Raw genomic sequence first — 25,232 nt, 5'->3', positions numbered from 1 at the left:
CATTAATAGGAAATGGCGCAATCGATATCAGTGGCAATAATTTTAAACAAGTGGATTCCCGGAGATGTATTACGACAGCACTATATTAAATATTTGAGGTGCAATAAGAGCAACATATGTGCTACCTGTGTTTAAGTACTCGAGAATTGATGGATTGGTAAACATAAATAAAAGTGAATTGTTCTGATAATATTAATTGAAGGATCTTCTTAATGGGAAGCAACAAAAACTGGAGGTGTTGGATGCTCCGTCTCGGACTCGCGTCTCGAGCCTGGTCGCTATAATAGACTCTTTATTGTCCTTGTTATATAATATATCATTACCAAACGTGGCTGACAATCAAAAACGACAGAGAATTGAATGAAGTGAGGCTTTAAGAGAATAATTTGAATAAAAAGTTTTATTTAGTCTCGTGAAGGGGTAAACGGCGTAAAAATTTTGAATTTGCCGCCTTGCGGTTCTAGTTGCAACCAAAAAGTCCCTGTCTGCAGCTGTCAAGATTTTGTTTGGTGCTGATGTATGTTACTAAAATCTATTTTTTGCTCGTGAAATTCACGAAATTTAAAAATGTGTAGCGCCTCTTAACGTCCGTTTTCAGCCTCATCATGAACCGTGTAACCAACGGTAAGTTTCCTCTGAAAATCCCCCGTTTGACATTTGCAATTTGTTTACATTTTCAGGCAATTTAACAATGCCAGCGTCCACCGTGGACAAATCCAAAGACTGGCAATTGGAGATTCTAATGGAAAAGCTCCGTTCCAAGTCGTCTCAGTTTAAAACTCTGGCGGAAATCTCAAAAAATGTCCGAATGGCGATGCTTGTAGGTTATGTCACATCAACAGAATTCCTCCATTACATTGGCCTACTTTCAGGACAAGCGCTACGCGCTGGACAGCGTGGAGAAGAGCCAACACCAGAAATGCCTCGATACTCTGCAGCATTCCATCAAAGTGACGTCGTTGCAGAGTATGATAGAGCGTCTAGAGAGCTTAACAAGACAGCTGGGGTTGAAATTCATGGTGGGACCATCAGGGGTGGAACTTTTTATTTCTTCCGATATGTTCTACTTAGAGATAGTCTTAGACCAAACCGGTGCTGTGAAAGACGTGAAAGTGCATCACGAGAGCAAACTGGAGCAGCAAAGCTGCTCTGAACTCGTCAATTGTCTATCTAGAGGCGATTTCGCCGACTTCACTGCCCAGTTGGAAGGATTAGCGTCGATATACCAACTCAACGCCGAGAAGAAAATCAAATGTAAAGCGTTCACCGCCTTGCAGTCGCTAGAGTCCGACTTAAGCACGTTAGCACAGCTGCAGTCTTTTATGAAAGAGCCCTCGAATCTCCTCTATAAGTCCCCAGTGGGTGTCTTGGAGAAGCGACGAGGGGGGCACCCAATGAAACTCACTTATTTCGTCTCGCCTTATGATTTGTTAAATACTGAAAAATGTGATATTGAACCCATTACAGTCGATGCTATTATTAGTAAAGGTTTAGGGTACAGCGTAACGGTCTGTATGGAAGGTTCGGCGACTCACAAACTCCAAACCACGACTTTGATCACCGTCAATCGCAACATTAATGGAAAAAGGTGTGAGTTTGATCGTACCGACTTTATTTTATTGTTTTGTTTTAGTACCCCCTCGTTTTCGTCGTTGAGCAGTCAGAATAGCGCCGCAATTCCTGCGTGTTTTGTCCTCAAGCTAAACAAACCCATGCCGATGTGTGTTAATTTGGTCCGACAGATCCAACAAGTCACCGAACTGGACACTATAGAACAGTCAGCGACTCATCCTTTGCTCAGTCTGATTGTCCACCACGCCAGCGAGGGGAAAATGGAGTCCGGAAGCAATAAAGGACTCTTTGTGGTACGTCCTCCAGGCGATATAAAGTAAAAGCTCCGCTAATTTGGTTTTCAGACGCTCCCGGACCAAACCCACTGTTACTTCATGACGGAAAACAAGACCATGGATGGCGTGTTGGTGACGAGCATCCCCTTCACCCATCCAGCGCACGTCTCCCAGATCCTCGTCATCCTCCGCCAGCAAGCTCTCTTCAACACCATCATCGGGAGCTGCGTGCGCCCCAACAGCAAACAAGGTGAAAACTGATCGTCTTTCACCCCCAAATCTCTTCATTTCGCCGTTTCAGACTTTGAGAACATGACGATGTTCGAAATCAGCGCCCTCTCCTGGACCCACATCTCTCTGTCCCTCGAGCACCCGATCGAGGAGAGCATGGCGACGGCGGAAATCGACCTCACGGATATTTCGAATTTAGTGTGTAAAATTCGCAGTCCTGGGACGCCGCCGCCGCCGAACGCCCCTGACTCCACTTCCGAGTTGAGCACGAAAATCCTCAATCGGTGTTTTTCGATTCCGGTGACGATGCGCTCGATTATTAAGCTCTGGGAGAAGCAAGCTGCCAAACGTCATTACAATGGACACGAAAATTTTAGTTTACCCCTCGGTTCCGGAGACCCTGGGGGTCACAAGGGGGCCCCAGGTGGAAATTTAACGGAATTCGGGGGGTTAGATAAAATCAAACAAGAACCCCCGGGTAATGGCGCGCATGGAATGATGATGCAAGGGCATCAAGGGATGTTTCTGAACGAATCGATGGCGAATTTTCAGAATTTTCAAGGCAGCGAAGTGCTGAGTAGCATAGAGTTGACGAATATCTTGGCGGGGAATGGACAGGAGAAGATGAAGAGGCCCCACAAGCGAAAGTCGGACGATTTGTGGAAAAACAAGCGGAAGTTGGGGGACGGCGCAGAAACCGAGATGTTAGTAGAGACATCCAGCAGCGACTCCACCTCGCGAAGCACCCCTATATCTCAAGAGAACGAAATCCCAACCCCCAATTCTGCGTTGGGGTTTCAATCGGACTTGGAGCTCATCAGCGGACTGGATCCGGCGGAGCTCCTTGCGGATTCAGATAAGGTAAAAACACGACAATCCAGACGTTGTTAAAACTCTTCTTTGCAGGTGGGGAGCGACTTCGGGAGTTTGGACGAACTCGGAGACGTGGAGGAGATGTTAGCCGCAGGCCCCTCGCGCCGAAAATCGCGCGATCAGAAATCCCCAACCAGTCTCATGATGGATCTCGGGGAGAAGAACTTGGTACCTCCAAGTGTGAGCATAACTCCAATCGCTTCGAGTTCGCCGGGGTTTAACCAAGGAGGCAACGCGGAGAAGAGGTCGGGGATCGAGATCATCGCGTTGGCGACCTCTGCAGCGACAGCACTCCCGAGTTCCATCACCATTACTCCCATAACATCACAGAGTAAGAGTGGTGAAGAGAAAAACAAAGAGAAGAAGAGCAGCAAGAGCAGATCCGATGATAAGGTTGAGTTAATTAGTCGAGACTTTTTATTTCATTGTTTTGTTTTAGGGGCGCCTCGAGAAAAAGCGCAAGCGAAAACGCGACGAGAGCCCCATGGGGCCCCCTGAGAAAGTCCCCCCTAAACAAGATCCTCTAACTAAACCCGTCACTGTTAGTATAAAGCCGGCGGAGTCGCCGCCCCTCAACATGAGCACCCCCACTAGCCCCAGCATGATCCGGAAGTTTAACGCCTCCCCGACTCAAAATCGCAACATTTCCATGAGTGGGAAGTTGAGCCCCAATCTCATGAAGCCGCTGAAAACGGGCTCCGCCCATCACAGTCCTAAGCACAGCCCCGCGCACGTCCCAAGCAGCCCCAAACATATAATTCCCGGGATTTCCAGTCCTAAGAGTCACGGGACTTCCCCGAAACATCCCTCCGCTAGCGGGTCGGGGAAACCGAGCATGTCGACTTTAAAAAGCGCTGCGAATTCTCCGAGCAGTAAAAGCAACGAGTCCAAGACAAAGTCCACCTCCAAGGACTCCTCCAGAGACAAAGACAAGAAGTTGGGAGTGTTTAACGTCGCCTCAAAGAATAAGTCTTCAGTGAAGGTGAAGCCGCTGGACTTGAACTCCGATAGTTTGAGTGGGATTCCAGACGGGCTGCCATCACCTAGTTCCACGGACCTCTCGAAGTCATCGAACTCAAATCAGGTCCGTAACAGAAAGGGCTCGTTATCCGCCATCGTGGATAAATTAAAATCGGCGCAACACTGCGACGGCGTCACCGACTTAAGTAGCAAATCGACGAGTGGGGGAAGTGGGAGTGGCGGCAACAGGGAGAGGAGTGGCCAAATACTCAAAACCAACGAGAGCAAGAGCGGGAAAATCGGCGAAAACAAGAACTCAGAGTACATGGTCAAACCGAGCTCGGACGGAATCAAGATCACAATCAACAAGACGAGGAGCAAAGACAGCAAAACTATCAGCAAGTCGGGGACAGGGTCGCCCAAAACCCACACGGGGTTGAAGCCGGGGGTTAATAGCGGACCAGCGTCCAAGAAACCCCAGCATTTGGGGCAAAAGGTGAGTCGTTTTGTGTAGTTTGCAATGATGCAACAATTGTATTTTCAGCAAATATCGAACGTGAACTCGACTGGTGGAACGAACTACTCCAACATGAAGAGTGGGAAAGTTCCGTCTTCGGGAAGCAAAATCTCCAGTGGTCCCTCAAAGTCGCTCTCTAAACTGACGGGTTCGCCGAAAAGCGCGACGGATTTGAGCCGGAAAGACCGTCCAAAACTGAACAAGAGTAGTTCGGAAAAGTCGATTTTCTCGTCAAAGGACGGAAGGAAATCCAGTCCGACCCCAAATCGCGAAGACGCCGATGGGGTCTATAAGATGGCGAAGATGGAATCTTATCCCTCCTCCATTGTGGAAGGTTTGATGACCGTCCGACAATTAGATAAGAACTTTCAGATCCCGAAGTTGTCAGCTCGCACTGCTGTGGATGACAAGAAGCCCAAACCCACCACTGAGAACATGAATAATATTAATAGAACAGTGGACACGAAACTGTTTGATATTATGAGTAAAACCGATCTTTCTCTGCCGAAATACCCCCTCGCGATCCCTGGAGGAAAAACCTTCGAGAACTCCATGGAACCCAAACTCCGTAACAACGCGACCAACGCCCCTCTGCCTTCACCCAGTCCGAAGCTAAAAGACGACGAAGACAAGAAGGAGCAACCCCAAAATCTGGCGCAGAAAGACGACCCTGCCTACAAAATCAACTACCCCATCGCAGTCCCCAAATCGGTCCTACCACCCCTCACAGAACCGCTCAATCTATACAACAAGAGCATCGATTTAACGTCCAAGTTCGTCGCGCCGGCTCCCAAAGACGACAAAAAAGACGCGAAACCCAAAGACAGCGAAGTGTTGTTGGACTTTTCCACCAATAAAGAAGGGAAAAGTGCGGGACCGATGACGTTCCCTCAATCACCTTCAGTCAGTGTTCATATAGTTAAGTCTCCAGCGCAGAGTCCGCTGATTGCGCCGAGTCCTCATTCGGCATCACCCTGTATAACAGACGATGAGTTGATGGACGAAGCTGTGATCGGTATTGGGAAGTAAGTTGAGCTGAGACGAAGAGACAACGGGCGGCTGGAAAAAAACGACTTTGGAAATGACGGTCCGGCGAAATTTTATTCATGTTATTCGCTTCAGTTTCGCTGTTTTGCCCAGAGGTTGTTGGGGGGACAGGGGAGAATTGGGGCGTCACATTGTACATAGTGGTCTTTAAAGAGAAACACGGAAGCGGAATTTTCAAAGTCGTTCATTAATTACCCCAAACAGTTTGAATGAAAAAAGTGTCTTCCATTCTAGTCAGCTGCTTTTAAATTGTTTTTATCCATCCGTAGTTTAATTCAGGTCTTCCCAGTTTGTTTTGAAAGTTGTCTGCAAAGCTGCCCCACGTCTCTCGTAGTTTGTTGAAATTGAAGCGCCGAGAGCCCCCAGGATGACGAGGACTTGTAAATATTAGTGTAAGTGTACATTGCCATCAGTATTACGTACTGGGTTGAGGCGTCGCGACGCTGTTTTTATATTTGAATGGTATTAAGTTATCATGTTTTATTTGGAATATTTTTATTACGCCCTTTAGAGGTTTAGGTAATTTACTAATGAACGCAAGTTTGTAAACATTAATTATGTAAAGATTAGATACAATTATATACATATTAGGTAATCGCAATCACATAATATTTATAAAAAGTTTATTTTGTGTTGTGCATATCATAGTACAAAATAAACTGCTAAGAAAATGTTAAACTATGTGATCCCAACTTGCATATTTTAATGTTTTTTTAAGTGGTTCAATATAAATACGAGTACTGTAAAAAAATAGATTATTTATAATATCGTGGTTTTACTACCAATGCGCGTTTCGCAGTTTCGCCACGGCCTCCAAAAACCTGGAATGACTGGCGTACAACTCCAAACCTCCATCCAAATCCACCCATTTCACATTTTTCGCGTCGTCTCCAGCTTGCAAGTGAAATTTCCCGACAGTTTCGTCTGTCTCGTCGTGGAAATTCACCGCGATGGTTTCCATCCACGCGTTATCAGTGTTGCGAGGGTCATCAACGTACCCCCTGAACACCTCTTCACCCCCTCGAAAAAACGAAGTGATCGTGTCTTCATTCCCTTTGTTTTTGTCTGCAATGTTTTGTGGATAAAACGTTGTTTGCAAGTTATTATACCAACCTTCCAAACTATTGAAGGCTTCTTCTAGAAACTCGCGTTTTAAAGTCTCGCTGACTTTTTCCCCCGGATCTACCATTCCTCCGGGAATCGCCCATTGTCCACAGTCGCGTCTCTGGATTCCACAGAATTGCAAAACGGGTCTGAATGGGGTTAGTAACCGTTTTATTAAAACTCACAGTTTGGACACTGGATGGGTGTCTATATCTCCGTTGGATCGCTTCCAACGCGTCACTATTGGATCAGCGGCGTGGTTGGGCCCCCATTTTCCCAAAACCCCGCGGCCTTTCAACCCAGTTCTGCCGTGGGGGTTTAAAGGGCGCCCATCGTCAATTCTGTAGTCACCAGTGTGGCTTTTCCGGTTTGTTGGTCCATCGAGGGTGTTCCATTTGGGGTGAAAGTTGGGGGCGCCTGAAACAACTTCGTAGAGTTGGAGTGTTAATAAGGAGAGGGTACCACAAGGGGGGTCCGCCCATGGTTTGTTGTGAAGAACCGGAGAGTCGTAGTCCGGGGGGCTATAATTCGGTACCGCGACCGACCAAGGCACTTGATCGTCTGTCAGGGCACAACGGCGGATTTCGCTGAACGGGTAGAGGACGCTCCTGCATTTTACGTGCACCATTCTCATTCTACGGAGCATTAAATTAAAAAAAAAATTGAGGTTAGGTTCAACTTGAGCCTTTTGAACTACCAACATTAGAACTACCATCGTGTGATTATTGACATTTTTTTTAACTGTTTTGTGCTAACGGGTCGAGATTTAAGACTTTTTGTTTATTTTTTGGATAAATTAGCCGACTATTATGTGTGTTTTGCTTTTTTATACTTTCTCGTTGATTTTTTTCGGCAAATTGCCGACTTTTTGGAGTAGGCACTATGTTCTCCTCTCATCTGTCGTCTGTCATTCCTAGTCAAATTTAGTTGTGTCAAACATTATTTGCATTCCAAAAATTTTTTAATTTTAGCTGTTGCGAAACACCAGCGCTTGTTTGAGGCCGTTTGGCGAAAAAATAGCCACCGAGTGCGTTATTATGAGTGTTTTTTGCCCCAGATCCATTTTGTTTTATTCCGTAATTTGAATCAAGACAAAGGTAAATTGTTTCCAATCAACACTTTTGTATTAAACTGTTTTTTCTAGCGTCGTCTTCACTCGCAGCAGAATGAGTAGTTTAAGGCCCATTATTTCCTCTAGTTACGAGTTGAAATGCCCCCGGAATATCTACGAAATGAACAATGAAAGTATGGTTTTTCAACAAAACGATTTGTTTCCATTGGCATTTCCTTGCATGGAGGAGATACGCCGCCAGGGGAGGCTCTGCGACGTAGTCCTAAAAGTAACATCGTATAAAACTCAACTACCCCCTTAAAAACTGTCTTTTAGATCGACGGTCAGGACTTCAGCGCCCACAAGATCGTCCTCGCCGCTACCATCCCCTATTTTCATGCAATGTTTATGAACGACATGGTCGAGTCTCGCAACAAAGAGATCGAAATGAAATGCATCGACGCCATGTTAGTACAGCCCCCATTCAACCCCCTCTCACCCTCTGTTTCAGGGCACTGGAAGCTCTCATCAACTTCGCCTATTCCGGTCGCGTGGTTCTCGACAAGAACAACGTCCAAAGCATAATGATCGGCGCCTCTTTCCTTCAGCTCAACAAAGTCAGAGACGCGTGCGCGAATTATTTGCTTCAGGGTTTGCACCCCCAGAATGCCATCGGGTTTCGCGACTTTGCCGACAGTTTGGGGTGTCGATCTCTGGCGGAGTCCGCAGAGAAGTACATCGAGACGTATTTTCACGAGGTGTCACTGCATGATGAGTATTTGAACTTGTCGCTTTTGGAGGTCAAGGATTTGCTCAATAAGAACGAGTTGAGGGTGGAGAGTGAGGAGCAAGTTTTCGAGGCTTGCATGAGATGGATCAAGTTTCGAGAGAATCGCAAGGAGTATTTGCCGGAGCTTTTGGCGCTGGTGAGGCTGCCGCTGTTGTCGCCACTCTACATTACTGATAGGGTCGGGACTGAAGAGGCGATAAGATACTCGCTGCAGTGTCGGTACGTCAATCTCCACCGTTGGTGTGGGGTAATTCTCCCTTTTTTTTAGGGATTTGTTGGACGAGGCCAGAACTTACCATTTGATACCGGAGCGCCGCGCTTTGATGCAGAGTTTCAAGACGGAGCCGCGCGTCTGCGAGGTCAAAGGCTACATCTATGTCGTCGGGGGGCTCAATAAGCACGGTGACTCCTTGAGCACCGTCGAGTATTACGACCCCAAAACCAACACTTGGCACATGGCGCCCCCCATGTCCATGCTGCGCTCTCGCTTGGGGGTCGCAGTTTTACGCAGCCAATTATACGCGTTTGGGGGGTACAATGGGAAAGACCGCTTGGCGAGTGTTGAGGTTTACGACGCTATTAAGAAGGAGTGGTCGCCTATCAGCCCCATGCAGTGCAAGAGGAGGTAAACACCGACTTTCCCCTCGACTCTTCGTTAAAAAAAGTCTTTTTGTAGTGCTTTGGGGGCGACGGCCCTCGGCGACATCATCTACGTCTGCGGCGGCTACGACGGCGTCACCTCTCTAAACTCCGTCGAACGCTACCACCCCTTCACCAACACCTGGTGCTCCTTAGCCCCAATGAACAAATCCCGGAGTGCCGGTGCTGTTATTGCTTGCCACGGCTACATATACGCTCTAGGGGGGCACGATGGGCTCAGCATTTTCGATTCCGTGGAGCGCTACGATCCCAGTACGAACTCTTGGACGGAGGCAGCCCCCATGTTGACGAAGCGCTGTCGTTTGGGAGTGGCCATGTTAGGAGGGAAGTTGTATGCGTGTGGGGGCTACGATGGGAGCACGTTTTTGCAGACGGTGGAGATGTATAACCCCACAACGAATAAGTGAGTCGATCAAAGTGGATTTAAGAGTTTTTTTTACGTGATTTTTTGCACAGGTGGACGTATGTGGCGTCCATGAACGCTCAAAGAAGTAGAGTTGCCTTGACTGCCAATATGGGGAAGTTGTGGGCTGTGGGGGGCTACGATGGGATCTCAAATTTGGTTTCGGTGGAGGTGTACGACCCCAAGACTGATCAGTGGACTTATGCCGCGTCGATGGTGGCGCACGAAGGAGGAGTTGGGTTGGGGGTCATCTCTGTTCCTTGAATGAATGTGTTATGATTGTTTTATTTATTTTTTAATTCTGCTTAAAAATTACGTAAGAAGATATTTCGATTATTGTTGTATTTATGTACCCAAATAAATTATGAACACAAGTAATGTTAATGTCACGAATTTTTAACTGCTATAAGAATCCAAAAATGCAGTAAAATCTCAGATATTTAGTTAAGTTTTAAACCAGAAGTTTAGCCCTCTGGTGAGAGAACCTGTGAACTACGAACTTCGGCATTATTCCGCTAGGTGGCCAGCATCGAAAAATTGCGGTAAAATTTTTAACTTAATTAGTTAGTCAAGTTTCAAACCAAAAGTTTAGCCCTCTGGTGAGAGAACATGTGAACTATAAACTTTAGCCTTATTCCGCTAGATGGCCAAAATCTAAAAAATTTGGTAAAATTTTCAGATAAATCAGTTAGTCAAGTCTCAAACCAAAAGTTTAGCCCTCTGGTGAGAGAGCGCGTGAACTAAGAACTTCGGCGTTATTCCGCTAGGTGGCCAACATTCAAAAAATGTAAAAATTTGAGCTGAATCAGTTTATTCAAGTAACACAAGAATTTGTACATGTTAAAAACAAATGCATGGTCACAAAAACAATTGAATGGCCACAAAACAAGCGTGGACATTAATTGCACGGTTACATAAATGATAGACATGAAAACTCCAAAATTGAGTTCCAACTAAAGTGAAGACATCTAGCTCGTAGATTTGAATCACTTCAGAAACATCCATGATCGACATTTACAAAATCCCACCACATCTAAAAAACAAAAGACTAAACACAGTATGCAGAAAAGCAAACCTTTTTTACTTGTCGGTACAATAAGCCAACAAGCCACAAACACATTCTGCGTTCACATCTGCATCAACTTCTCATTCAGCCAAAAAATTGAATGTTGTACGATCTCGGCGTTTTCAAATTTTCATTTTACACAATTTTCATGTCCTGGATGTCTTCTCAACTTCGCAAAATCACTCAAAAGCCAGCAGATATCCTCCACGGCCTTTGTAGAATTTTCTTTCGTTGCAACTTCAATTTTCCAAGTTTGAAACATGAAGTTGGTACCTTAAACAGAACAAAACATTTTAAAGATGTAGTTCAAACAATCTTCAGCTTACCTGCATTTACAAATTTCAACGAGGATACATAAATTTGTTGCAAACCCATTGAACGAACGCCAACTTCAAACTGCTTCAAATGAAGAGTTCTTAACTTGCGTAATTTCTTTTGTCCCAAACCAAGAAAAATGAAAAAGTCGACAGTGAAGAAATCTGTTGGCTTTTTGTCCAAGCAGCATCGTCTTTAACCATTTGTACTCTGAAAATAAGTCAAATTAGTAAAATTTTACAACGCCTGACCATGTAGCACATAGGCAACCAATAATACACTTTAGTGAGTTCGCGATGTTTAGTAATTTTCATTTTCTTAGGTTAGTGACAGTTCACACTATACGTTCAACCAATCAGAAGTAAGCATTTTTGCCCACTTCAAGTCTAGTGGAAACCGAACACAAATGGAGGAAAATTCAAATTGCAAATTCAGTAACAAAATTTAAAATTGTGTCATTGTGTGTTTCGTAACAAAGATCCAATCCTCAAAAATACTTAAATGTACCTTTTTGTTTTATTAATCGGATTAAAGGTGTTACTAACTGTAAAGCTTCAAACAGAGCTAAAATTCTTCAAGCTAATGGTCCAACAGAGTTTTTTGATCAGTGTTGCTGCAGTTTGCAAATCTGTAAATCTGCAAATCGGTAAAATTAAGATTCAAATGACTCTGATCTTTGTTTTTAAACGACACTGAATAGATCCTTGTTGCGTCGCACTATTCAATTATACTCAAACTCACCCTGTGTTAAAATAAATAAAATTGGCATCTCGGCATTTCCTTCAGACTTTACCTTAGCACTCGGGAGTACTGACTCGACTTTGTGCAGATTATGCTGGACTCGTTTTTAACTTCTACAACTTTTCGCAATCACTTCCATTCATGCCCCTAAAAGCAGAAGATTGTAATTGTAATTAGCAGAGTTTCTTATCTATGCTTCTCTTAACAAAGTTATAGAAGAACCTTTCATAAAAAAATCGTTTTTTGAAATGTAATTAGGTTACATCAAATCACCTAGGTCACCCCTATGAAGGGACATGAAAAACTTCTACTTACACCAGACCTTAGAGTTCAACACTTTTTAAAGGCACAAAAGCCTCTAATGAAACAAATAATCGATTTGAAACCGAAAATCAAAGTTGTAAACACAGAAAGAAGTTAGCTGCAAAAAATGACAGTTCAAATTTTTACATTTTTTCATAAAGGCCACCTAGCGGAATAATGCCAAAGTACTTAGTTCACGCGTTCTCTCACCAGAGGGCTAAACTTTTGGTTTGAAACTTGACTAACATTTTTACGTTTTTAGTTAATTTTGGTTTTTCTTTTTTATCTAGAGTTAACTTCATCGTTCTGGTTCATTAGAAATTCACCTGTTCCATCATTAAAGGTGATGTAATCCACCTTCAACAACAATTTTCGAAAATCAATTGTAATTTAGTTTATCTAAATTGTTCTGCTTCCTTTTGTGGTAAAACTCACCAAAATTCAACGTTTTCAAGTCACTTGGAAACTCTGAAATGCATTCCCACACATTTTCCAATCCATTGCGTCTGTGCTACTGTGAAAGTCCATTTTCTCCTAAAAAAGCAGATAATGAAAACAGAGAAAAGTTCCAAGGCGAAAAAACCTTTTAATTCTCCATTCTAAAGATACTAATAATGACTTTGGAACAGTTCTTGGTACACCAAACAGAACGAATCCAGCAGTAGATCACATTTCCCAGAAACTTCCAATTTTGATTCCATGTCCAACTTCCATTTAAAATTGCAAAGTTACAAATAGCTTGACTCAAAATTTCATCTAGTTAATTAAAACTGAGCTCCGTGTCGCTCTTGGGGGGTTGAAATACACGAAAAACTTGCCAACTTGCCAAAACACCAACAAAACCTAAAATTACTTAAAAGACCTGTAAACTGTGATTTAAACAATTTGTGACTTACCTATTTCCAATCAACCACGTGGAACCCAAATCTTGTCCCAATTCATGGAGAAATGCTCCGCAGATTCAAATCTCGTCACGTCTTGAAATTTGCAGATATGCGTGAAGTTAGTTTTGGACACAAGTCTAGTGGAAAGAGATACTTTTAGGGTTATTGACTTTTTACCATTGGTAATGCGTGACGTAATGTAGATAAATTCATGTCAGAGTTGTCAATTGACAAAGGATAAAGTGTCAGATTGCTAATGGGTGTTTAGATAATTTCTATTCCTTATTGTATTATAAATGAGCAGGAATCTTCGTCTTTAGGTAATTATAACCGTTATCCTCACGTTTATCTAATCAGTCGATAAGTAAACTCTTATCTCGCCCCTAGAAAAACCCATTCGACTTTAATCAGTTGCACCAAAATGACTTATCAATCTTTGCAGAATCGAAATATGTTTCCCAATAGATTTAAATTGGGGTCATCTGGCAACAATGAATGGAAATGTTTCTTCTGTTTGCATGTCCGCACCGCAACCATCCTGCTCGGGATTTGGCATTTGGTATGTTTAATTTTTTTCGTATCGCTTCTTGTAACCGTCTTGCAGATTCTACATGTTTTGGCATTGGCAGTCTTGGCATTGCTTATGCGTAATCACAATGTGATTATGCAAAGCGAAGAGTTTGGACAGAGCAATTTTCTACCGACGCCTTTGAGCAAAGTCAAGGATGAGGATAATCCCTACTATTTGCCTACAACACAGGATGGACGCACAATTTATTCATGTAAGGTTGCAGCCGAATGCTATCTACTTCTGAGTCATTTTTATCTGCATTCCAATGTTTTATTGCGGTTTTTACTGCATTACTTCAAAAGAAACTTGTCTGGTCAATCATCACATGAACAACAACTTGTTAATGCATGAGAACGTCACAATTGGAGTGATTAGGACCCAATTATCAGCTTATCAAATTTTTTTATGAATTTCCAGCCGATATCGATATGGGCGCCCTAATGACCATTTGCACGCTGTCCATCACCCTTCTCATGGTTTATGGAACAATAAGAGGCAAAGCGACCCATTTGCTCCCGTTCTTCTGCTTGCAATTGTTCGATTTCGCCATCACAACGTGAGTATCTTGAGGAAGCCCTAACAATTACTGATTCTGATTTTCTTCCAGTTTGACCGCTACTGGCTACTTCTGCTACCTCCGCTCCGTGCACCGCCTGGTCGCCGAGCACTGGCACAACCTCCCCTTCCGCAACGAGCTCCTGAAACTCAACCCCCAATATTTATCCCTTTTAGTTTTAGCAGCCTTTTTAACCTCCATGTTATGGAAAGCCTACTGCATTGGGATCGTCTGGCGCTGCTACAAATACTTGACAATCCGCCAGCACTCCCGCAACAACACCATCCACTACATCCTTCCAGGAGAAGGTTCCGACCGGTTGCCCGAACAGGACTACAACACTCTGTTGCGCGACTCGGAGGCGGCTTTCGGAATAATGAAGCCGACACCGCCGCCATCCTACCAGGATATCATGGACGATCAGCCGCCGCCGTATCCGGCAGTTTTGGTAAGTGAGGTGCATATTTTGGCACCTGGGAGATACGTGGTGGATACGGTGCAACCGTCGCAATCGCAGGAGTTGGAGAGTGCTGTCGAAGGCAGCAGTAATGAAGAGGTGAAGGAAGGAGAGGCCGCAAATGCGAAATAAGAGAATAGCTTTAACGATTTGAGTAGATATTTATTCGAGAGGGGGTTCCATGGGAGGATGGTTGAGTGAGGGAAAGTAACAGTTCGTTCCGTCTATATCAAAAGCCGAGTTTCCATGGAATGTCCTCTGTAAATTAGTCTGTAACATTGACCATACTTTAGTCAAATTTTAGATCTTAAGTTTCATTTTCTTCTGATCAAAATTGTTGTCATTTAAAGAACACAGTACTTACCATCTAATTAACATAACATTCCACGGTTGTTTGTGTAATAGAGCACCTTAGCGACAATATTATTGTAGTAGGTGTATTTTTGAAAAACACGGCTGGTAGGATAAGAACCCCTTCAAAACAACACTTTTTTAAGGCTCTTGTCCACTTGCATGTGACTATTTTTGCATTATTTGCTAATTTAATGTCAATTAATTCAAATACAGTAGAACCTCACTCCGTGGAAGGGTCTAGAGAAAGATGGATTAGTGAGGTTCTACTGTAATTGTAATGTACTGAAAAAACCCCATTGGTGGTCAGATGAGTCTTGTTGCCAAGGTAACGACAAAAAATAATTGAATAATTACATCTCACTACTCTCCAAGTGTCCGTTCAGACATTTAAATAATATTCAAATAATTAAAATATTTTGAAAGAACACCATGTTGGTCAGGTCAGTCGCGATGTCGCCTCAAATTTTTTATCTAGTTTTCTTTAACCATTCTAGATCTAGAAGGCGTTATTATGGCAATTTTGAACTTTTGTTTTTTTTTACATACAATATTTTTTTAAAGAAATTGCAAACTTAATAATATTTAAATAATGACAAAATATTAATTCAAATATATTAAGCTCAATATATTATTTCAAATACAGTAGAACCTCACTCCGCGGAAGGGTCTAGAGAAAGATGGATTAGTGAGGTTCTACTGTAATTGTAATGTACTGAAAAAACCCCATTGGTGGTCAGATGAGTCTTGTTGCCAAGGTAACGACAAAAATAATTGAATAATTACATCTCACTACTCTCCAAGTGTCCCTTCAGACATTTAAATAATATTCAAATAATTAAAATATCGTGTGATTCATTAAATTTCCATTCTAGGTAGGCCATGTACTTAGGACGTACGTTGACTTCTTGTTCGATAACTAGCAAATCTCGCAAATATTAAATCGAAACTACTGTAATGGTGTTAGTTACGACATTAATTTTTTTCTCAAAGCCAACTGCGAATGGAAATTTAATGAATCACACAATATATTGAAAGAACACTATGTTGGTCAGATCAGTCGCGATGCCGCCTTGAATTTTTTATCCAGTTTTCTTTAACCGTTCAAGATCTAGAAGGCGTTATTATAGTAATTTTGAACTTTTTTTGAAAATTTGTTTTTTCTTTTTGCATACAATATTTTTTGAAAGAAATTGCAAACTTAATAATATTTAAATAATGACAAAATATTAATTCAAATAATTCAATCTCAATATATTATTTCAAATACAGTAGAACCTCACTCCGTGAAGGGTCGGATTACCCGTAGAGTGAGGTTCTACTGTAATTGTAAGTATTGAAAAAACCCCATTGATGGTTATGTTAGTCTTGTTGCCAAGGTAACTACAAAAAGTAATTGAATAATTAAAACTCACTACTCTCTAAGTGTCTCTTCAGACATTTAAATTATATTCAAATAATTAAAATATTGAAGAACTCTGAGATGGTCAGGTTAGTCTCGTTTCCGATTTAATTTTTTTATCCAGTTTTCTTTAACCGTTCAAATGGTAATTTCGAACTTTTATTGATTTTTTTTTTCTTTTTTTATTCAATATTGTACAAGGTGTTTATAAATGTTTCTAGCATCAAGAGGGGCTTTGAAATTCCTATTATGCGTTATTTTGCCGCTTTGTTTTCATAGTGAATATAACTATGTTCACAATTATTTCAAATGTCAATGTTTTGTGTCAAAATTTTAGATTTTCAGGCTTCAAACCACAATTTGAACAGTTTGTTTTCAAAACTAATTTTGTTCAATGATTGAGGTTAACTGCAAATGACAGTTGAAAAATCTAAACCCACATTAGTAACGAGCGGCAAATTTATTTGACATTTCATGGCCACCGTTGAAGCTAGAAACATTTATAAACACCTTGTAGTACTTTTTCTTCTTATCGACGCCACTGATTTCAGTGACAAGTTATTCATTTGGTTGAAAGCCTACTTGGATTTTCGCAAAATGCAAATTGGATTGGATGATTTTGAAGTCTTGCAGCTTTTTAAATAAAACGACAAAAATTTAAATAAGATTCCAAGATAGTTTTTACGTTTTTTGATTCGCTGTTACTTTATGACCGTAACGTTACTTAACACCCTGTATATTAAATTATTATTATTATTAAATAATGTGTATACATTTATAAATACCATTCATAATTATTATAAAAACTAAACGTAATTTTTTAAAAGAAATTGCAAACTTAATAATATTCAAATAATATCAAAATAATTATAATATAATGAAAAAACCCATTGTTGGTCAGATCAGTCTCAATGCGTTGAATAATATACAAAAAAATAATTTATTCAAAATATATGATATAATGTACAGGTAGAACGTTTTTTCTAACATTAGTAAGGCTTTCAGGCCCGGATTAGTGGGTAAATTATCTTACTTTGGCAAATATTATTTCCCTACAAATTTTTATAATCAACAGAAAACAAAACAAAATTATGCACAGAAAGACGCGACGTCAAGTGCAAGATTCAGAATGTTGCTTTTTTTAAATATACCTGCAAAAATGGGGCAAAATCCTATCAAAAGTGTCGTGTTCTGAGGGGGCCCTTGTCCTTCTACGGCTTAAATTCGAGCCCACGTTGCTCCACTGGGGGGCGCGCTCTAGACAATGAATGTTCCGTACTCTTTTTTTCTCATTTATCTAAAAGGTGTTTACTGTAACATGTGACTTTTCCTCTCACATAGAATTAAGATCTAACAGTGTATCAGTCAAGGGCCGCAGCAGGACTCCTGCAGACGCGGTGCCCCATTCGATGTATAGTGTTTTTAGTTGTTTTTTTACAAGGTCGAGCTCGATAACGAAGGAATTGTCTCGTCCCTTTGAAAGGGCCGCAAACCGAGAGTAGAATTTATTTCCCATTTTAAACAAATGTGTACTTGAACTATAACCCATAGTCAGAATAAACTGTTTGGAAATAGTTTCGTTTTTTTATTGAAAGGAGTGGAGGAACGTTTTAGAAAATAGTATATTGGTAAGCATAACATTATTTCTTAACTACTTGGATGACGTCTTCATCGTGCATGATGTGGGAAGCCCCCACTCGTTGTGGTGAATATTTGGTGCTGGTACCCCAAACTAAGGCATATTTGAATTGCTGGGCGAGGGTTCTATGTATGCCGTGACAAACATGCTCGACTGTCACCCCCTTCCTGAGAATCAGTCCGTCATTAAAATCCGGGGGCTGTCCGGGCTTCTTGGTATAAACCCTAATTAAATTCAAGTATTCCCAAAGAATGTGGAGGAGGTAGTCTAAATTGAGCTTCATATTACAACTCACAACAACACTATTGGGCTGCCTAGCTATTCTATCAACTTCTTCGATCGAAATCTGATCGATCTTATTGTACACGTAAAGGCAAGGGAGGTAGACGCGATTCGCACAAATGACATCGATTAGCTCATCGGCACTGCAGTCTTCTCTGAAGAGAACTTCAGCGTTGAAGATTTTATATTCGTGCAGAATCATTTGGACGAGTTTCTCATCGATGTGCGTCAAGGGACACGTGGAATTGAAAGAAATCCCACCGCCTTTCTTAATCTTGAAGTAAATATTGGGTTTCTGCTTATTTAATCGTATCCCAACACTCTCCAGTTCTTTCTCCAGTAAGTGTCTATGGACGTCTTTTTTCGTAGCGTCCAACATCATGAGCACCAAATCCGCCGTTCTGGCCACCGCTATCACCTGCCGCCCTCTGCCTTTCCCTTGGGCAGCCCCTTCAATAATCCCCGGAAGATCCAACAGTTGGATGTTGGCGCCATTGTAGTCAATCACCCCCGGAATACACGTGAGAGTTGTGAATTCGTACGACGCAGCTTCGCTCTCGGTTTTGGTTAACGTTGACAGGAGAGTGGACTAAAAAATGGGGTTACTAAGGGGGTTATGACCTCGCAAACTCACTTTTCCGACTGATGGGAAACCGATTAAGGCAACGCGAGCGTCGCCACTTTTTAAAACGTCGAAACCTTCGCCTTTCTCGGACTTTTTTGTCGGTTCGAGGAGCTGCGATCTGTATTTGGCGAGTTTGGCTTTGAGGAGCCCCAAATGGTACTCGGTGGCTACAAAAACGAACAAATTCAAAGACGTGGGAGCAGGAGATTGTACTACCTTTGTTTTTCTGGGTCCGAGAGATTTCTTTTTCGATTTCTGATATTTTCTCCAAGATTCCCATTTTAATGTGGCACGCTGAACCGCTGACAGACCTTTGGCAACATTGACATTGACAAGTGACAGCTTTTACGTCGTACCAACCCAACATCACTAAACTCCCCAAACAAAAAGACATTATTTAAACGTCACTTTTTTTAGGTTAGAAGTCAAGAATTTTCTCACGATATCGCTGCAATGATTCAATCAGAGATAACTTGAAGTTACTGATGAGAAACGTAAGAACCCCTTGCGCCTGCCCTGTCTATTTTGTTTTTTTCAGATTAATAAATGGCAGCTCACAAATTTCCGGCCACCCAACTCGAGAGGTTTAGTGATAGAATAGAAAACTGCCTTAATGACCCCTCTTGTCGAAGTGTCCTCGAGTTTTACCTCAGCCACGTACTTAAGAAGGACAACTTGACAAATGTACTAAAACTGTGGTGTAAAGCCCATGACAGCTCTTCTTTTGACGACGATATGTACGACTTTATTGATAACGTCGATGGTTTTCATGAAGATCCTTTGCTTACTCTCTCAGAGCCTCACCAGAAGGTCGCTTACGTGAAGAGCGAATGCTGCAGGTTACTCACCAAGTCTGATATTCATAGGAGATTCATGACATATTTAGTTGAAAAACACAAGCAATGAGTGCAGGAATTCGTTTTTTACACACCAAAACAATAAATCATGTTGATAATATTATTAAACAGTTATTAAAAGTTACAATTATGTAAAAATAGTCCTTGATTTCGTTGCCATCGTACAAAACGGGTTTTTTTTTTGAAGAATTTGGGTCATTTAGATGTGGGAAAAGTGGTAGAATACAATGAAATTGGTTAGTTTTTTATTCTTTTATGTTGTGTGAGAAAAAAAACGTCGCTGACTGAGAATCGAACCTCTACAAATTATTACAAGTTGTCCAAATTTTGCTAGTGTATGCAACCAACATTACAGATTGACGCTGAATATTGCCTATATTAAACATTGCTATTTTTTTAATTGCGTTTTTGTTATTAAAAAATAATGGCATCAGTTTTTAGAAATAAAGACCGGAGAGTTAAATAAACAACGAAAACAGAAAAAAAAACGTGTTGGAAGCATTTTCTTGCAGATTAAATTTTCGCATTTAAAAACAAGAAATTTAAAGTCTGGAGACAAAATCAAACTGGAGGATTCCTGATGGCACTTGACTCATTTATGCAATGTTAATTTCTGGATTACCAAGCAAAATTTTTCCTGACTCTGCAGAAGCGCTCAGTCCACCACCGCGCCACAATGCAGCACCTCATTCCCATGTCCATCATTCTGGTCCCATCAATTTTTGCCTGGGACCTATCAAACTACAACATTTCTTCGTCTTACTATGTCTCAAGTGTCGCTGTTTATGGTAACCGCGCCTTTCTAGCACTCCCGCGAAGTTCTTGCCACAACAACGTCACCAATCCAACGTTGGTCGAAGCGGCATGGTACAAAGAAAAACCCACGACTCTAGGGTACGTTGTCCTGTTTGCACCCCCACGTTTAGCGAAGTTCTTTCAGAGCCCCGTTCTTCTTAGAATCGCAAGTTTGGGGCGAGTGCGACCACCTCCAGGATGTGGTGTCTCTGGATATGGAGCCACTGAGGTCCAGACTGTGGGTTCTGGATAAGGGAAAGGAGGAGTGTCGTCCGAAACTCGTCATTTATAACGTGTTTTTGAAAGTTAATTACAGTTTGGAGGTACCGAGTAAAGACGTCAATTATTTGCTCGTGGACACCGACTCTAAGTTAAATGGGGCGAGGGGGTACGTGGGTCTCGATGGTACCCCCACGATTCTTATTTTTTCCTTCAACGAGTTCAAGTGGTGGAAAATCAACTTAGAATCGACTTATAGTCCCATTTCCACCAAGTTTCTAGCGTTTGCCCGCAAAGAACCAACACTGTTGATCACCGGAGGCGAAGAACGAGGGATTTTCGAGTTGGATCTAACACTAATCCGGAAGGAATTTGACGAAGTAAAAACATCAAACTAAGACGTAAAGTCATTTGATTTTTTCAGGACGAACAAAACGTCACTGTTATGTTTCTTGGGGAAAAACTCGGAGGCTCCAGTGGCCTAGTCGCTGATTTCAAGGATGGATTGTCGTATTACATGACGCGCGATTTTGTGGTGCTCCGATGGGACATGAGGTAACACTGAAAATTCTAAGGGCTGGGAATCAACCTCTTTTGTAGGAGCCCCCCGAAAGCTGAATCTTACAACGTCTTGGGGCAATCGTACGAGCTCCTTCCGTACGTGGCGCAACTTTACACTGGTCCCCAGAACGGGGTTTGGGCGGTTGCTAACCCTGGAGCCCCAAATGAGTGCCTCCCCGAAGCCCCCCATCTCCAAAACCGTCTAATAAAAATACTCAAATATAACATGTTATTGTAGCTTTATTCAATACAATCTCATACGTAATCGCGTGTTTTTTACGGCAGGGGTGTCTTGGGGTTAAGACAGCCCCCCATTAAAGTGACTCTTTGCGAAGCCCCACATCCTACAGTGTTCTGGATAAAATCAGGGAAGTTGCTCTCGAGGACCCTCATCCTTTCGCGTTTGAGGTCGGGAAGCGCCTGGGTGGACAAATAACACTTCGGAGACTTGTACACAAGAACCGGAACTCCCGGAGCTAAACTTATATCGGTGTCCCAACGATAAACTTCCGGTTTGCCTTCGTACCGGAAGAACACAGCCTTCCCAAGATCCGTTCCTAACAGAATAATTTTCCCGTCTTTGGCGCCGTTGTCGACGATTCTACCAGCGGTGGTTCCGGCCCTCAGATAATCCGTCCGGATTGAGAAGACTTTGGGTGAGGAGAGATAAGTGAAGACGACAAAGTTGTTACCACAGCCCTTCTGGACCAAAGCGATGTAGAGGACGTCGCGTTTCCCCGTTCCAACGACGGCTTTCGGCAACACCACTCGGTAGCCGCGGTTACCGGCGACGTCAAACACAAGAATGGACCTGGTGGCGGCGTCACTCACATAAGCGAAGGGTCTGCCATCAGGCGCGTACTCCACCGCGATGTATTGCAAGCGCGATGCTTGCGCCACCAAACCGGACAAATCCAGAGTCTTCACCAACTTTCCTGTTTTCAAACTCAGCGCGACGACTTTTGGAGGACATCTTCGTACCGGCGACTCCAAGGTGTTGACCACCCCAACGTCCAACACCCAGAGGATGTCGTTAGGGTCGGCGACAATATCCACAACGGATTGCAGCGCGTTGCAATTACCTTCTTCTTGAGTCGACCAACAAGGGAACGGGGTCAGAGTCGCCTCACAACCCTTGGGCTTCAACGGCACTCTGGCTAAAGTTGCAGGGACTCCAGCTTTGTACCGTGGTAACGCCACAATGACGTCGTCTTTGTAGATTTGAGCACGAGTGGCGATGATGTTCTTGGGGATGAACCGACCGGAAGTACGATAGATGGACTTGGTGGCGGCGTTGGGCCACTCGAAAGAGCCTCCGGTCCATTCGACTGGGCGAGCGAGCTCTTTGTCACAGGGGACGGCGGAGGCCGCCACTAGAAGGAAGATTCCCACGAAGAGTTGCAACATCTAAAGGATTGTACGGAACTAGCGGTGCTGAAGATGTGATGATGGTCGATGGACGTGTTGGTTTTTATACAAGACAGTGCGTGCTCGTCGGAGAGGACAATAACCGTCAAGGTTAGGGGCTGAGTGTGCAATTCCTCAGGGTTAAAACATGATAACAACAACAACAAGAGGTGTATAAATTGTTGTGTTAATTTTGTACTCTTCAGTCAACTTTCGACTGTTTTTGAATTAACAGTTTGTTCTTTAGATGATGTTATTGTTTTTCCTCGCCGTGGCGGCGCTCTGCGCCGCAGCCTCCGCCGACTGTAACAAGAACCTCATCCCGGACTTGAGCTACAAGCTCAGCGGCAGCGACTTGGCGTTCCCTTGCGAGTCCACCAAGAACATTTACCTCCAAACCGGTCGCTACGTCCCTAAAAACATCATCGCGACTCGCATCCAAATCTTCAAAGACGACGCCATCGTCGCCCTTCCTCGGTACAAGCACGGCAACCCTTTCACCCTCGCCAAGTTCTCTCTGAAAGGGCGCGGATGCCACGCAACCCTCGAACCTTTCCCTTGCTGGGCGATGCAGGAAGAGGGTAACTGCGACGCTCTCCAAAACGTGGTGGATATTTTCCTCGACCCCATGGACATCCTCTGGGTGCTGGATCTGGGAATTTGCAACACTCTGGAACAACCTGTGAAACGCTGCCCTCCAAAACTCGTGGGAGTCAACGCGGTGACTGGTCAAATCATGAAAATCGTCGATTTGACGCCTTTCATGGCTCCGGAGAGCCGCTTCCAGTACTTCATCGTCGATTACGCTCCCGATGGTAAAGCCTACGTGTACGCCAGCGACGCCGGCGCTGGAGGAATCTTAGTCTACGACGTCTTCGCCGATAAAGGCTACCGCGTCGTCTTACCCCCTGCTGTGAGCGCCGGTTGCAGCAAAGACGTACTCTACTTGGCGCTGGCGCGCAAACCTAGAGGAAACGTCTTGTACTTCACCTACTTATCCTCCCCCAGACTCTTTAGTATCAAAGTTTGCTACCTGCAGAACGGTCAAGCCAACGGAGCAATTGTGGACGTGGGGGCGAAGCCCCCAGGCACCAGAGTCGTACTGTTAGGTACGGACAACGGCGCCGCTATTTTCTTCAGGTACAAGGGAGAGTCGGATATTTACATCTGGAACACGGACACGGCCTTCAAACCTGAGAACTTCTTGTTGGTGCAGAAGGGCGGCGAATGCAGGTTGTCCACGCAGGTTGTCCCAGGGTACAAGAGGCTCATGTGGGCTATTGAAAGCAACTTCCATGATTATATTTCCAACACTGTGGGGTGCTTAGGGGCCTCCATGGCGGTGCATCCCCTCATCAAAACTTGTGATTGATTGATTGATGGAGAGGGAAATAAATTGTTGACCAATTTTTCTTAGTTTTCCTTAATTTCCTTAAGTGCCCAATTTAGCGGTTACAAAATTAGAGCAGTTTAAATTCGCTTAATTGAATTTGATACGTTATTATACGTATTGCGTTACTTAAATAAGAATAATTAATAAAGTTACGTGACAACGATATCATGTTCTTGATGAGGTGTTAATTTACCATTTAGAAATTTTTTTCAACACGACGTAACGTTACATCTCATTTTTAATAAAATTATTTAAATTTTATTATTGCTTCCACTGCAAAATAAAAAGGTCAAGCAAAGAATCCAAGTAACCTCGTGCTTCGAACGACGAAGCAAAGTTTCTGGTTGTCTCTAAGGAGGCTTTGGAATGTGAGTAATGTTGGTACCCCTTCCTGTCACTTTGTCTTCACGAGAAACATTGACATTGGCATTACTACCAACATTAAAAAACGACAGTCCAATGAGTTGCGTAACCGGAAGCTGTCTTTTCCTCCACAAATCGTCATTTCTTCCAAGTCAAGAAAATAATCTCGTAGAAAGTGCAGTTCGCATGCCCAACATGTTCTCATTTCGAAACGCGACAAGTGAAAAGTTACTCTAGTTATCACGCGCCAAACCCATTAAAAGTCTGATAAAATTACAAAAATCTTATCTTTTTGAAAGTTGAATCGTCTCGCATTTCAATGAATGGGTGAAATGCCAACGGAAGGACACTCGGATATTTGTTTACATTTGGAAAATAATACGCTGGCACGAATAAGATGATTATTACTACTATTACTTCCAGTAATTGAAGTCTTTTGTTTGTTCAATTACAACGAAAAAGCGGAAATTTCACTTTTGACCAACTTTTGACATGTGTAAAAAACCCCAATTTTTTAATAAAATCTGTAACTTTGTTAATAGTAAAAGTAGTCGCTCTAAATTACAAAATTAAGAGTAAGAAACAGAAATTTTAGAAATTTGTAATTTTAGAGTTGACCAAAAATTTATATTGTTTCTTATTAAACTGCGTAACTCTTTAGTTTTACTGGGAAAACAATCAAATTTGGAGGATTTACTAATTTTGACATTACTTTTAATGGTGCCAAATTAGAAAATTTTAGAACAAGAAACAGGAAGTTTAGAAAATAACAATTTTTCCACGAAAAAAAATCCTCTTAAGAACTTAATTCTGTAACTTTAGTAATTTTAGAAAAATTTGAGGCGTTACTACTTTTGGCACGATAAGTAGTTGCTGTAAATTTCAAAATTTTAGAACAAGAAAAAAAAATTTTAGAAATTTTTAATTTTATAGTTGACCAAAAATTTATATTTTTTTGTATT

At 42.6% G+C, this 25,232-nt stretch overlaps 9 protein-coding genes and 1 long non-coding RNA gene across 13 annotated transcripts; 6 read left to right on the top strand and 4 right to left on the bottom strand.

The window, feature by feature from the left end:
- Positions 1-468: 468 nt before the first annotated feature.
- Positions 469-6,240, top strand: MED1 (Mediator complex subunit 1). Its single transcript, XM_088040525.1, has 9 exons — positions 469-624; positions 681-820; positions 873-1,588; positions 1,634-1,865; positions 1,917-2,097; positions 2,149-2,939; positions 2,985-3,344; positions 3,391-4,407; positions 4,456-6,240. The coding sequence occupies exons 1-9, from the start codon at positions 606-608 to the stop codon at positions 5,455-5,457; spliced, it is 4,458 nt and encodes a 1,485-aa protein (XP_087896651.1). The 5' UTR covers positions 469-605; the 3' UTR covers positions 5,458-6,240.
- LOC148170833 (ADP-ribose pyrophosphatase) lies at positions 5,954-7,259 on the bottom strand. Its single transcript, XM_088040528.1, has 4 exons — positions 7,042-7,259; positions 6,765-6,996; positions 6,589-6,728; positions 5,954-6,540 (listed from the first exon to the last, which is right to left on the bottom strand). Exons 1-4 carry the CDS (start codon positions 7,223-7,225, stop codon positions 6,254-6,256), a joined length of 843 nt encoding a protein of 280 aa, XP_087896654.1. The 5' UTR covers positions 7,226-7,259; the 3' UTR covers positions 5,954-6,253.
- Positions 7,260-7,704: 445 nt separating this feature from the next.
- KLHL18 (Kelch like family member 18) lies at positions 7,705-9,868 on the top strand. The gene is made up of 6 exons (XM_088040526.1): positions 7,705-7,919; positions 7,967-8,097; positions 8,142-8,639; positions 8,689-9,045; positions 9,097-9,483; positions 9,537-9,868. Exons 1-6 carry the CDS (start codon positions 7,746-7,748, stop codon positions 9,745-9,747), a joined length of 1,758 nt encoding a protein of 585 aa, XP_087896652.1. The 5' UTR covers positions 7,705-7,745; the 3' UTR covers positions 9,748-9,868.
- A 715-nt stretch (positions 9,869-10,583) lies between these two features.
- LOC148170831 (uncharacterized) lies at positions 10,584-12,054 on the bottom strand. 3 transcript variants are annotated; one of them, XR_015770438.1, is made up of 4 exons: positions 11,921-12,054; positions 11,606-11,752; positions 10,876-11,074; positions 10,584-10,822 (listed from the first exon to the last, which is right to left on the bottom strand). It is a non-coding gene; the product is annotated as an uncharacterized LOC148170831 (long non-coding RNA). The 3 variants fall into 3 exon arrangements; XR_015770439.1 differs by having other exon boundaries at positions 11,658-11,752; XR_015770440.1 differs by lacking the exons at positions 11,606-11,752; positions 11,921-12,054 and adding an exon at positions 11,372-11,464.
- Positions 12,055-12,978: 924 nt separating this feature from the next.
- On the top strand, positions 12,979-15,177 carry LOC148170830 (lysosomal-associated transmembrane protein 4B). 2 transcript variants are annotated; one of them, XM_088040807.1, is made up of 5 exons: positions 12,979-13,112; positions 13,235-13,351; positions 13,397-13,574; positions 13,781-13,919; positions 13,971-15,177. In XM_088040807.1, the coding sequence occupies exons 2-5, from the start codon at positions 13,244-13,246 to the stop codon at positions 14,506-14,508; spliced, it is 963 nt and encodes a 320-aa protein (XP_087896933.1). In that variant the 5' UTR covers positions 12,979-13,112; positions 13,235-13,243; the 3' UTR covers positions 14,509-15,177. The 2 variants fall into 2 exon arrangements, with proteins under 2 accessions (XP_087896933.1, XP_087896932.1); XM_088040806.1 differs by lacking the exon at positions 12,979-13,112 and having other exon boundaries at positions 13,199-13,351.
- Positions 15,178-17,733: 2,556 nt separating this feature from the next.
- LOC148170829 (developmentally-regulated GTP-binding protein 2) lies at positions 17,734-19,069 on the bottom strand. The gene is made up of 3 exons (XM_088040805.1): positions 18,892-19,069; positions 18,685-18,842; positions 17,734-18,639 (listed from the first exon to the last, which is right to left on the bottom strand). Exons 1-3 carry the CDS (start codon positions 19,067-19,069, stop codon positions 17,770-17,772), a joined length of 1,206 nt encoding a protein of 401 aa, XP_087896931.1. The 3' UTR covers positions 17,734-17,769.
- A 9-nt stretch (positions 19,070-19,078) lies between these two features.
- Positions 19,079-19,664, top strand: LOC148170828 (uncharacterized). Its single transcript, XM_088040808.1, has 2 exons — positions 19,079-19,169; positions 19,214-19,664. Exon 2 carries the CDS (start codon positions 19,222-19,224, stop codon positions 19,579-19,581), a length of 360 nt encoding a protein of 119 aa, XP_087896934.1. The 5' UTR covers positions 19,079-19,169; positions 19,214-19,221; the 3' UTR covers positions 19,582-19,664.
- Positions 19,665-20,136: 472 nt separating this feature from the next.
- LOC148170827 (uncharacterized) lies at positions 20,137-21,372 on the top strand. Its single transcript, XM_088041213.1, has 4 exons — positions 20,137-20,426; positions 20,473-20,926; positions 20,971-21,101; positions 21,147-21,372. Exons 1-4 carry the CDS (start codon positions 20,209-20,211, stop codon positions 21,343-21,345), a joined length of 1,002 nt encoding a protein of 333 aa, XP_087897339.1. The 5' UTR covers positions 20,137-20,208; the 3' UTR covers positions 21,346-21,372.
- Positions 21,373-21,383: 11 nt separating this feature from the next.
- On the bottom strand, positions 21,384-22,514 carry yellow-g2 (L-dopachrome tautomerase yellow-g2). Its single transcript, XM_088041212.1, has one exon. It carries the CDS (start codon positions 22,512-22,514, stop codon positions 21,384-21,386), a length of 1,131 nt encoding a protein of 376 aa, XP_087897338.1.
- Positions 22,515-22,764: 250 nt separating this feature from the next.
- Positions 22,765-23,886, top strand: yellow-g (L-dopachrome tautomerase yellow-g). The gene has a single exon (XM_088042262.1). It carries the CDS (start codon positions 22,765-22,767, stop codon positions 23,884-23,886), a length of 1,122 nt encoding a protein of 373 aa, XP_087898388.1.
- The last annotated feature ends 1,346 nt before the right edge of the window (positions 23,887-25,232 follow it).

The sequence above is a fragment of the Gnatocerus cornutus genome, chromosome 7 (assembly GCF_029298725.1).
Source record: "Gnatocerus cornutus isolate USDA-ARS CGAHR chromosome 7, icGnaCorn1.1, whole genome shotgun sequence".
Taxonomy (NCBI): Eukaryota; Metazoa; Arthropoda; class Insecta; order Coleoptera; family Tenebrionidae; genus Gnatocerus; species Gnatocerus cornutus.
The sequence above is the reverse complement of the archived record's forward strand: the minus strand, read 5'-3'. Positions and strand labels throughout refer to the sequence as shown.

Excerpts from the sequence above, each read along its gene's own strand:
- LOC148170828 (XM_088040808.1), top strand. The coding sequence starts at position 19,222 with ATGGCAGCTCACAAATTTCCGGCCACCCAACTCGAGAGGTTTAGTGAT.
- LOC148170830 (XM_088040806.1), top strand. The coding sequence starts at position 13,214 with ATGACTTATCAATCTTTGCAGAATCGAAATATGTTTCCCAATAGATTT. Across the intron at positions 13,575-13,780 it reads TGGACGCACAATTTATTCAT|CCGATATCGATATGGGCGCC; the intron begins GTAAGGTTGCAG and ends ATGAATTTCCAG. Across the intron at positions 13,920-13,970 it reads TTCGATTTCGCCATCACAAC|TTTGACCGCTACTGGCTACT; the intron begins GTGAGTATCTTG and ends ATTTTCTTCCAG.
- yellow-g (XM_088042262.1), top strand. The coding sequence starts at position 22,765 with ATGTTATTGTTTTTCCTCGCCGTGGCGGCGCTCTGCGCCGCAGCCTCC.
- yellow-g2 (XM_088041212.1), bottom strand. The coding sequence starts at position 22,514 with ATGTTGCAACTCTTCGTGGGAATCTTCCTTCTAGTGGCGGCCTCCGCC.
- LOC148170833 (XM_088040528.1), bottom strand. The coding sequence starts at position 7,225 with ATGCTCCGTAGAATGAGAATGGTGCACGTAAAATGCAGGAGCGTCCTC. Across the intron at positions 6,997-7,041 it reads ATGGGCGGACCCCCCTTGTG|GCGCCCCCAACTTTCACCCC; the intron begins GTACCCTCTCCT and ends AAGTTGTTTCAG. Across the intron at positions 6,729-6,764 it reads ACCCATCCAGTGTCCAAACT|ACCCGTTTTGCAATTCTGTG; the intron begins GTGAGTTTTAAT and ends AACCCCATTCAG.
- LOC148170827 (XM_088041213.1), top strand. The coding sequence starts at position 20,209 with ATGCAGCACCTCATTCCCATGTCCATCATTCTGGTCCCATCAATTTTT. Across the intron at positions 20,427-20,472 it reads GAAAAACCCACGACTCTAGG|AGCCCCGTTCTTCTTAGAAT; the intron begins GTACGTTGTCCT and ends AAGTTCTTTCAG. Across the intron at positions 20,927-20,970 it reads TCCGGAAGGAATTTGACGAA|GACGAACAAAACGTCACTGT; the intron begins GTAAAAACATCA and ends TGATTTTTTCAG.
- KLHL18 (XM_088040526.1), top strand. The coding sequence starts at position 7,746 with ATGAGTAGTTTAAGGCCCATTATTTCCTCTAGTTACGAGTTGAAATGC. Across the intron at positions 7,920-7,966 it reads TCTGCGACGTAGTCCTAAAA|ATCGACGGTCAGGACTTCAG; the intron begins GTAACATCGTAT and ends ACTGTCTTTTAG. Across the intron at positions 9,484-9,536 it reads TATAACCCCACAACGAATAA|GTGGACGTATGTGGCGTCCA; the intron begins GTGAGTCGATCA and ends TTTTTTGCACAG.
- MED1 (XM_088040525.1), top strand. Across the intron at positions 821-872 it reads ATGTCCGAATGGCGATGCTT|GACAAGCGCTACGCGCTGGA; the intron begins GTAGGTTATGTC and ends GCCTACTTTCAG. Across the intron at positions 4,408-4,455 it reads CCCAGCATTTGGGGCAAAAG|CAAATATCGAACGTGAACTC; the intron begins GTGAGTCGTTTT and ends TTGTATTTTCAG.
- LOC148170829 (XM_088040805.1), bottom strand. The coding sequence starts at position 19,069 with ATGTCTTTTTGTTTGGGGAGTTTAGTGATGTTGGGTTGGTACGACGTA. Across the intron at positions 18,843-18,891 it reads TCGGACCCAGAAAAACAAAG|CCACCGAGTACCATTTGGGG; the intron begins GTAGTACAATCT and ends TCGTTTTTGTAG. Across the intron at positions 18,640-18,684 it reads GTTTCCCATCAGTCGGAAAA|TCCACTCTCCTGTCAACGTT; the intron begins GTGAGTTTGCGA and ends CCCATTTTTTAG.